This window comes from Acomys minous (assembly GCF_964271855.1).
Source record: "Acomys minous genome assembly, chromosome: 10".
Lineage (NCBI taxonomy): Eukaryota > Metazoa > Chordata > Mammalia > Rodentia > Muridae > Acomys > Acomys minous.
The window spans coordinates 66,112,114-66,122,709 of record NC_140491.1 but is presented as its reverse complement, the minus strand read 5'-3'; the positions used below and the strand labels follow the sequence as shown (position 1 = coordinate 66,122,709).

At 54.7% G+C, this 10,596-nt stretch overlaps 1 protein-coding gene across 1 annotated transcript; it reads left to right on the top strand.

Moving 5' to 3' along the window:
* Positions 1–1,905: 1,905 nt before the first annotated feature.
* CEL (carboxyl ester lipase) lies at positions 1,906–10,243 on the top strand (the record flags this gene model as incomplete). The annotated part of the gene is made up of 11 exons (XM_084798035.1): positions 1,906–1,971; positions 4,870–5,020; positions 5,102–5,224; positions 5,464–5,661; positions 6,079–6,209; positions 6,359–6,466; positions 6,601–6,718; positions 8,087–8,273; positions 8,477–8,680; positions 9,278–9,475; positions 9,790–10,243. The coding sequence occupies 11 exons, from the start codon at positions 1,906–1,908 to the stop codon at positions 10,169–10,171; spliced, it is 1,866 nt and encodes a 621-aa protein (XP_084654161.1). The 3' UTR covers positions 10,172–10,243.
* Positions 10,244–10,596: the final 353 nt, after the last annotated feature.

Below are 10,596 nucleotides of genomic sequence, written 5' to 3'. Positions count from 1 at the left end.
TCTTCAACCCCTTTACCTACCTCTCCCCCCCACCCTCTGCCCAAAAAAAACCCAACCCTCTTTTAAAATTACTTGCCTAAATCCCAGTGTGTTTATGTCACTGGGGGGCTAGTTTTCTGGGTAGTCCTCTGTCAGTTCACATTGATGCTTTCAGCCAGCCCAGACTTCCAGGGAGATTGTGGGCTCTGAGCATCCATTTGTGGCCTTCGAGTTTCCAAAAGAACTTGCTGTGCCACAGATAAGTCTTTTCAGTGTCAGCAGCGGCCAGCACTACTGGAGTGTGAGAGATCTGTCCTCGTGGGTCTGTCACTGTAGAGACAAGTCACCTCAGTGTTGAGGAAGGGGACATGGGGACTCTCCTTCCTGATCAGTGTTGCTGTGAGCCTAACTATCCCGAAAGCTTCATACAAAGAGGCCTCTTTGCTCCGTCCCCCGCTTCCCCCCTGCCCTCTTTCCTCCTCAGCTACCTGCATTGCCCAACCCAGCACTCCCAGTACAGAACTGCTCTCTGTAAGGCGGCTTCTGAGAATCAGTAGCTGGCACATGCCCCAACATGTGTCTTCCCTGCAACCCCGTTTCTGCTGTGTCCCAGCTTCCTGTCCACCTCCCACCACTCTCATCTGCACACCTACTATGCACCACAGAGACCTGCAACTGGCTTGGGCAGAGCACATGGACCCGCTGTGGGTGTGGATGTGTAGGTCTCCCATGCACTGGCCCAAGTGGAGCAGTGATCTGAGCTGGGGACTTGGGCTCCCAGAGGGGAGGGGCTACTGGCCTGGAGAGATTGGCTGTGCTTGACCAGCTGCTGTGCCCTCCCGGTGTCAGTGTCTCATCATAATGGGCAGCCCCAAAGCAGCTGAACTCCTTCAAGGGAGCCTTTTAAGACTTGGTTTATGCCAGGCAGTAGTGGCGTACACCTTGAATCCCAGCACTTGGGAGGCAGAGGCAGGTAGATCGCTGTGAGTTCGAGGCCACCCTGGTCTACAAAGCAAGTCCAGGACAGTCAAGGCTACACATGCTCCAACCCTGTCTCAAAAAAAAAAAAAAAAAAAAAAAAAAAAGACTTGGTTTATGATTTGTTGCCATGATATACTTTTCCTGGTAGCCAAGGTACATATCCCTAAGATGGTGGCTTGCTTTCTGATGACCTCTTACCGGCGTTCACCTCCAAGACCAGTACTTTACCCCTTTCTCCCTCATTCTGTGCCTCTACTCCTCCCAGACTTTGTCTCTTTCTGCCTGGATGTGCCCCCAGAATCTTTGCTTGTACTCCCTAGGGAGCCCCCCATCCCCCCAGCAAGGTACTGAGGTGAAATGTGACCCTTTATCAGAAGGTGCCACCAAGCTCTTGAAAGTGAGCCATGCTAGGTTTTGTTCTGGGAGTTCCCCTCCCATCTGTGCCACCGCATCCACCCAGCGCTCCTTGTCCTCCCCTTACCCCCACCCAGGACTCTGCCTCCTGCACCAGCTGAGCCTGCACTACCCAATACTTTAGTGCAAGTTCTCCAAGTTACCCAGGATTAGCCACACCAGTGCCACCTCTGCCTTGGGAGTCCCTTGTGGATCCCCCACTAGGGTTGGGGGACATTCAGCATCTCAAAATAAAGCACACCCATTTTTCTGAAGGCGACACTAAACCCTAATATGACAGAATGCCCCCAGCCAGGGTTGGCCCTGGGAGCCCCTCCCCCCACACTACGCCACCTGCCTCTGCTCCCAGGTAGGCAGTAACCCACACATGTGTACTGTGTCCACCACTCAGGATGCACAGGGCCAGCCTGACCTGGGAAAAATTGGACCATCCCACACCTGCGCGCCTGTGTAGACTGCACATGACCTTGGCTCCGGTTCTATAAGTACTGGAGAGGTAGAGGGAAGGGTGCCTAGAGGCAGACACTCACCATGGGGCGCCTGGAGGTTCTGTTTCTTGGCCTCACCTGCTGCTTAGCAGCAGCTTGTGCCGCAAAGGTAAGCCAGAGCCCTGCAGGGGGCTACGATGCCCTCTGTCATTCATAAAGATCTGGAGACTGGGGACAGGGAAAGGGAAGGAATAAGAGGCCGGCAAGCCCCACAGCACTCCCAGCTCTGGTCCTGCCTGGGCCACATACCCAGCTTGTCCTATTCACATGGAGCCCAGCGTGCAAACTTGTACTGGAGTCTCATACACCAGGAGGGATTTAGGGTGACAAGATGTCCCAACTATTGCTCTGTGTGGTTTGAGGTGTGCCTGTCTGGCAAGCCTACCCACAGCCCCTGGCTTTTCCCCTTTCAGAGGGGGCTCCCCACGAGAAGCACCTTGCATGCTTTATACAGCAACCACATCCTGTTTTTGGAATCTGAGATGTCTTCCAAACCAGGGGCCTGGCTCTGAGTTAATCCCCGTTTCCTGCTCCTCCTGAAGGGCTGTGAGACCTACCTGCTGTATGCAAGGCTCCCCGTCCAAGTGCCCTGGGTGGGCTGCACAGCTCTTCTGGGGGTGCTTGTGGAGTCTGGCCCTTAACTATCCTTCTCAGTGCTGAGGACAAGTCACAGAAAGCTCGATAGTTGCAGAAAGATGACACAGGTCCCTGCACAGAGGCCCCAGCGCCTCACCACATTGCTCTCCAACTGGTGCATGCTCCAGCCCTTGTCTTGCTTGTCGTCTTTGGTCCTGGGACCAGTTTCCCCCTCCTGGAGTTTGGAAGTTGGGGTGCTGGTCTGGGACTCCCGCCATGGGAAGGAAGTCGGTTTTCTTTCTTGTGGAGAGTTCTTTTAACGTGTTAGAAGGATCTGAGAAGTCTCCGCATGGCTCCATTGCCAGCCAACACCCCCATCCTGCCACTGGCCAGGATCCCTGCATCTGGCCTCTGACCTGAAGCACTCAGGTCAACCACCACAACACAGACACACTTCTGATAGGTAATATCTGCCTTCTGACTCCTGTGTGTGTGTGTGTGTGTGTAGCAAGGAACCTCAGATGACCTAATTGCCTTTGTAATCTCTCTGACTGCTCTGGCTTTTTGTTTGTTTGTTTTTTTGTTAGTTTGTTTTATTGGCTTTTTCTAGGCAAGGTTTCTCTGTGTAGCCTTGGCTGTCGTTGACTAACTTTGTAGAACAAGCTGGCCTCGAACTCACAGCAATCTGCCTGCCTCTGCCTCCTGAGTGCTGGGATTAAAAGCGTGCACCACCACTGCCTGGCCTGACTACTCTCTTTTTCCAGCTTCTTCAAAGGCCTGCTGGCATCCCCGCTTGGGCCTACAGCCACAGGCCACCTGCTTCTCCCTACCTGAAACCTTGCACAGGAGAAGCAGGAGGCCACACTGTCACCGCTGCCCAGGAGCACTCTTCCATGTGCCCTGGACTGATGCAGGCAGAGTGGAAGGGGACATGAGGTTGGAGGGCCCTGACTCAGCAGGATAGTAGGATAAGGTTGAAGTCTGACTTCTCCAGACAGCCATTTTGCGCTAGGTCTATGAAGGTGGACTCCCTTTTCTCAGCGGGGTACCCACTCTACCTCATCTGGTAACCCCAGATCTTATAAGGAGTGTCACATAGCCCTCAGGGAAGATTACAGGCCTGACCCTTTCCTGCTAAGGAACTTGTTCAACAAGCACAGGGAATTCCTGGAAGTACCCTACCCTATGCTGAGGAGATCCTAGCCTCCAGCAAATGACCTTGGATCTTACCTAGAAGTCATCCGCTCACACATAGGATAATGAAGTACTGCCTTCTTCTTGTGATAGGACTCCCGCGTTACTGCCCTAGCGAATCAGACACATTCACTCACAAACCCTTTCCCACTGTCCAAGGTTTATAAATAAAGGCTGGCTGATGTACTTGCTGGGGGCTCTCGAGCTCTCCATTCCTTAACTGTGACCCTCTGAGATTCAATTTATTCCAAGGAGGAAGCAGAATGCCCAAGGCTTGACTGCTGATTAAGGCGGTCAAGGCAGCTCTGGCAGAACTGCCTCCGGCGGCAGCCGCTTGGGCCTAGCTCAGTGCTGACCCACCTGAAGGACTGCCTGGCCTCGGGTCTCACTGGACCTGCTTGCAGTGCTTAGGACAGCAGCTCAAACAAGGAGCAGTAACACTTTGGTATCATCATGGGCTTGTGGAACTCACGAGTCTCCACTGCTGTCTGATACCAACCATCTCATGCTAAAAGAGTTAAACTGTCACACCCAGCAGAAACTCATTTCCTACCTCCCCCAGGAAGACCCGGAACCTGGCTTAGTACTCGAGCCACGAGCCTCACCCTGAGCACTCTAAACTGCGCCTGAGCAAGACACAGGACCTTGGAACCTTTTACCCCAAGGTCTGCCTGTTCTTGTCTAGAAACAAGCAGTGCCTGGACCAACCCACAGCCAGTGGGTAGGACCTGGGCTACCCCACTGGATGCTGAATGACACACAATGACTTCCATGGGGGAGAGCCCCTGCACCTCAGTTTGCAGGGACCGTGGGCATTTGAGTACCTGCCTTGAGGCCTCTGGTTAAGGCTGGACACCAAGTAGCAGTACTAGTTGGCCCTGTGGAGACTTGGACGTGCCCAGCTAGCAAGATGGCAAGGAGAGGTGAAGGAAGGAGAGTGAGACCTCAGAAACTCATGGTTATGTCAGGAACATTCTGAAAGCACCGAACATCGGCCACTAGTCTGCAGTCTTCTCTGACTGCCACCAAGCCTTGGGGGAAACTGCTGTGGCCCATGTTACCTGTGGGGCATGGGCCGAGATCTCGACCCTCCCCCCACCCCCCAGCTCAGCGGAAGAGCATGGGCTGAAGGGCTCCCTCCACGTGAACCAACCCCGCCAACACCTGGCAGGGGACCGCTGTGGATTCTGGCTAGCCACGCCTAAGCTCACCCGACCCTGCCGTATCTCACCTGCAGCTGGGTGCCGTGTACACAGAAGGCGGCTTCGTGGAGGGCGTCAACAAGAAGCTCAGCCTCTTGGGTGGTGACTCCGTTGACATCTTCAAGGGCATCCCCTTTGCCACCACCAAGACCCTGGAGAACCCCCAGCGTCACCCCGGCTGGCAAGGTGGGTGCTGGGTGCTGGGCTGGCTGTAGCGGGGCTGGCCCTGGCTGTAACTTTTCACACCTGCCCTTTCTCTCCCCGTAGGGACTCTGAAGGCTAAGGACTTCAAGAAAAGATGCCTACAGGCCACTATCACCCAGGACAACACCTATGGGCAAGAAGACTGCCTCTATCTCAACATCTGGGTCCCCCAGGGCAGAAAGCAAGGTCTGGATCCCACCTGACCCTGACATCAGAGCTCTGGGTCCTGGTCTGGGTTGCATTTGGTGCTGGCAAGCTGAGCAGCAGTGAAATCAGCGCTCACGCGGGGAGGCGTGCCTGCTGCTTGTCCTCGTGCCTGCTGCTTGTCCTCGCAGCCTGGGCTGTGCACCTGCTCCGACAGGGCGAGTGAGCTGGCTGCGGGAGAGTGCCTGGTGTTGTCTGAACTTCCTGTCTGCCTCTCCCAGTTTCCCAGAACCTGCCTGTGATGATCTGGATCTATGGGGGCGCCTTCCTTATGGGGTCTGGCCAAGGGGCCAATTTCCTCAAGAACTACCTGTATGACGGAGAGGAGATCGCCACGCGGGGCAATGTCATCGTGGTCACCTTCAACTACCGTGTCGGACCCTTGGGTTTCCTTAGCACTGGGGACGCCAACCTGCCAGGTGTGTTGGAGCCTCTGACCTTAAGAGCAGAAGAGTGGACGTGCTGGACCCTGTGAACACTGAGCCCAGTAGACAGTCTCTGCTCTGACAGCCGTGGGAAGGCCCAGAACCTTCTTCACAGAGTTGGGGTACTGGTGTTGAATTGTGGGGGCATGGGAGCACAAGGTAGCCATCAGGAAATGAGAGAGGCCAAGGGACAGATGAACAGTGGGAGGGACGGGGCAAGCAGAGCTACCAGGAACATTACCTCCTGTGCTTCTCACCCCTGCTACTTCCCTTTAAGCTCCGCCTCCCACCCTGGCCTCTCCCTGGGTGTTGGTGCAGTTAGGGCTGCCACCCTCTGTAGCAGCCCTGGGCCACCCATCTTCGGCTCTAGCTGAGGTCCCTCCTCACGAAGCCTATTCCCCTTACCCTCAGGTAACTTTGGCCTTCGAGATCAGCACATGGCTATCGCCTGGGTGAAGAGGAACATTGCAGCCTTTGGGGGCGACCCCGATAACATCACCATCTTTGGGGAGTCTGCTGGAGCTGCCAGTGTGTCTCTGCAGGTCTGGCGTCCTCTGATGTGGAGTGTCTGACCCCGAGATTAAAGGAGGGAGTCAATGGGGCGTAGGATGATGGTTAGAGCGAGTAGGGCAGAGCTGGGAGCCCCCCCCCCCCAGGTACAGCATGTTGATAGAACTTCTGGGTGTTGCAGACCCTCACGCCATACAACAAGGGCCTCATCCGGCGAGCCATCAGTCAGAGCGGTGTGGCACTGAGCCCCTGGGCCATCCAGAAGAACCCACTTTTCTGGGCCAAAAAGGTAACCATGATAGGGCAGGAGTAGATGGGGTTGGGGGAGACCTTTCCTGCTGTCCTGGGCCTGTCTTTTACCCCTAGTTTTCCCAAGCCTCATCATTGACCTTTTCTAACTTCCTGCCTCTGCCTTCCCCCTAGATTGCTCAGAAAGTGGGATGCCCCACAGATGATACGGCCAAGATGGCTAGATGTCTGAAGATCACAGATCCCCAGGCCTTGACATTGGCCTACAAGTTGCCCTTGAAACGCCAGGAGTGTGAGTGGGTGCTGCTGGGCGGGAGGCCTTCGTGGGGGCAAGATTGAGTTCCTGGAGAAGATAGAAAGGTGCTAGGCTGGGCTTGTCCCTAACTTCCTGCCACCACCTGCTGGCAGGCCCCAGTGGTAAAGAGGAGCCTCTTCTAATCCTCCAGAGAGACTTTTAAGAAGCCAAACATGGCCATGTGTGGTGGTGCACTCCTTTCATGCCAGCACTCCGGAGGCAGAAGCAGGCAGATCTCTGTGGGTTTGGAGCCAGACTGGTCTACACAGTGAAAGGGCAGACAGAGATACTTTCTAAAAGAAAAGGAAAGAAGGAAGGGAGGGAGGGAGGGAGGGAGGGAGGGAGGAAGGAAGGAAGGAAGGAAGGAAGGAAGGAAGGAAGGAAGGAAGGCAAACATGAGTCCCAAACAGCAGAAACCCACACACAGTTTCAGGGAGATGGGTGGACCCAGACCCATGGCCACTATACTGGATGATGACTCTTAACCTTCCTTGTAAATTTGACAGTCCTTTGCAAAATTCCAAACATGTATTGTGATGTTTGGTCCTCCCAGCTGGAGCTGCAGCAAACATGAAGAAGCAGCCCGTCAGCCTAGAAAAATTCTTCCAAAACAAATCTAGCAGTCTCAGTGTTTGCACCGTTTTTTTGTTTTTGTTTTTTCTATTTTTTCCTTTCTTTCTTTCTTTTTTCTTTTTCTTTTGAGACAGGGTTTTTCTGTGTAGCCTTGACTGTCCTAGACTCACTTTCTAGACCAGGCTGGTCTTGAACTCACAGCGATCTGCCTGCCTCTGCCTCCCGAGTGCTGGGATTAAAGGTGTGCGCCACCACGCCCGGCTTGGTTTTCTTTCTGAACCACAGATCACACCCAGAGCCTATGCATGATGGGCAAAAGGCTCTACCTCCGAGCACCTCTGCCACTCAAACTATTTCCTTTGGAGAGCCCCCAGAGAAAGCCTGGTTGTGCACTGGCCAGTTGGCAAGCCTGGAGGGCACGCAGGCCTCACACACGATGGCCAGCAGGCTAGAACCGTATCCATGGTGTAGGTTCAACAACCAAAGAGGGAGAGGACAGGATGCCAAAGCCTGAGCCTATGGAGCAGTGGAATCTCATGAGACAAAGGCTGGCAATGCTTTTGCCTGTCACAACCAGAGAAAGGTGCCGCTAACATCTAGCATGTTAGGCTAGGGACACAGGACAGTCGCCCCTATCACACGCTGATGTGGTGAAAGGTCCATGGGGCTGTGGTTGAGGAACCCTGCTCTGGTCAGAAAAGGGAAGAAAGAAGTCAAGTCTAGCACAAAAGGCCAAGAGGAGGAAGAGGCAGGCATTGAAGGGTGTAAGAACCTGTTGGTTCTCCCACTCAGACCCTGTTGTGCACTATCTGGGTTTCACCCCTGTCGTCGATGGAGACTTCATCCCCGATGACCCCATCAATCTGTATGCCAATGCCGCCGACATCGACTACTTAGCAGGCATTAATGACATGGACGGCCACCTCTTTGCTACTGTCGACGTGCCCGCCATCGACAAGACCAAACAGGATGTCACAGAGTGAGCAGGGAGTCCGGGGTCCAGGACTGCACGCCCCTGATGACAGCTAGGAAAGAATAGGCCTTGCTTTGTGGGGCTGGGAGAGCGGCAGGGGCCCAGGGCGAGAGTGAGGAGGTGGGCGCTGTCCTGGGGTGAGTGTAGCAGGCACGCTGCTGTCAACGCCAAGGGCAGGTCCAGCATCTGTTTCATCCGTCCCCATGCAGGGAGGACTTCTACAGGCTCATCAGTGGACACACTGTCAGCAAGGGGCTCAAGGGTGCCCAAAGTACCTTTGACATCTACACTGAGTCCTGGGCCCAGGACCCGTCCCAGGAGACCAAGAAGAAGACAGTGGTGGCCTTTGAGACTGACGTCCTCTTCCTGATTCCCACGGAGATGGCGCTGGCCCAGCATAGAGCCCATGCCAAGTGAGATTCTGGGAAGGGGTTGGCGGGGGGGGGGGGGGGGTTGGGGGGGGGGGTGGGGGTAGGTTCCGGAGAGGACTGTCTAGGCTACTGCAGCGTTCTGCCAAGATCTCTTGGCTAACTAAACAATTGATTTAGTTCTGGGTGTAGATACGTTGTCTAATCATGTGAGAGATACGAACTCAGGTGGAGAAAAATAAATCCTTGACCCCAAATAATGCGAAGAGGAATCCTCCAAATATTTTGTAAAGTGGAGACATGAACACTGAATGGGGCCCGCAGCTTTTCTTTCTACTGTTATCAAGAACTTTCCACTCAGAGCTGGCCATGGAGGCACACACTTTCAATCCCAGCACTCAGGAGGCAGATCTCTGTGAGTTCAAGACAAGTCTGGTCTGCTTAGTGAGCTCCAGGCCAGCCAAGGCTACACAAAGAGATCCCTTCTCAAACAAACAAACAAACAAACAAACAAACAAACCCCAGTGTTTCTGTGAGTCTTGAAGGGGTCCCCCAGCCCCTGCTCTGCTCCTCCAGGCCTCTCTCTAGGGCCCAGCTCCCAAGAAAGCCCCCTATTAACACAGCTGCCTCTGTTCCCCTCAGGAGTGCCAAGACCTACTCTTACTTGTTTTCCCACCCTTCACGGATGCCTGTCTACCCAAAATGGATGGGGGCAGACCACGCTGATGACCTCCAGTATGTCTTCGGAAAGCCCTTCACCACCCCATTGGGCTACCGGGCCCAAGACAGGACTGTCTCCAAGGCCATGATTGCATACTGGACCAACTTTGCCAAGAGTGGGTAAGTCGTGTGGCTGAGCCCAAGACCAAAGGCAACAAACTTGATGGCTCCCCTGTCCCTGTGGCCCTCTAGGCCTGGGCTCTAGTCCCATTCTTTCGCTTGGGCAAACTCCTTCTCTTCAAGCCTTGCTAGCAGGTCTGCACATGAGCAGAAGAGCCTGCTGACCCAGCCCCAGGGCCAAGCACATGCTCACCATCACTGAGCATCAGAAGGTTGGCTTGGGTGGCCAACCTGTCTGCAGAGCTGTTTGGGAGCACAGGGCTCTAGTCTCTTTGCATCTCTTGGCCTCTGCTCAGTGTTTCCTCACTCCGCAGGGATCCCAACATGGGCAACTCACCTGTGCCCACACACTGGTACCCTTACACCTTGGAGAATGGCAATTACCTGGAGATCACGAAGAAGATAACCAGCACTTCCATGAAGGAGCACTTGAGGGAGCAGTTCCTGAAATACTGGACTCTGACATTCGAGGTGCTGCCCACAGTGAGTGGGGACCAGGACACCCTCACTCCCCCTGTGGATGACTCAGAGGCTGCCCCTGCGCCCCCTGTGGATGACTCCCAGGATGCTCCTGTTCCACCTACAGATGACTCTCAGACAGTCCCTGTGCCCCCTGCTGATGACTCTCAGGCTGCCCCTGAGCCCTCAACAGGTGACACTGTGGAGGCTCAGATGCCTGCTGTCATTGGCTTCTAAATGTCTTGTAAGCCTTGGCCCCAGGGTCTTCTTATTAGCTCTCCCTCAATAAAGCCTCAATTTTGCCCACCTGGTATTTGTCTCTGCTCCTGAAACAGCCTGGAGGAAGGAGAGCGCCTCAGTTAGTGGTGACAGGTACTTGGTCCATCCCCTCCTGTCCCCAGGCTGCAGAAGTCAAAGGACTGTCTTCAGCTTAGATAGGAACAAACACATAGCCGTAGAGCTATTGAATATGGCGGTGGCGGCAGTGGCGGCAGCGGCGGCGGTGGGGTGGGGTTGGGCGGGGTGAGGTCGGGGTGGTGCAGGGTGGGGTGGGGTGGGGTGGAGCTCTTGCAGGCAGGAAGCAGAACCTACCCTGAGTTCCTGGAAGACCCTATCTATCAGGGGCATCGTCCAGCTCCAGCCAACATGTGTGACAGAGAGGC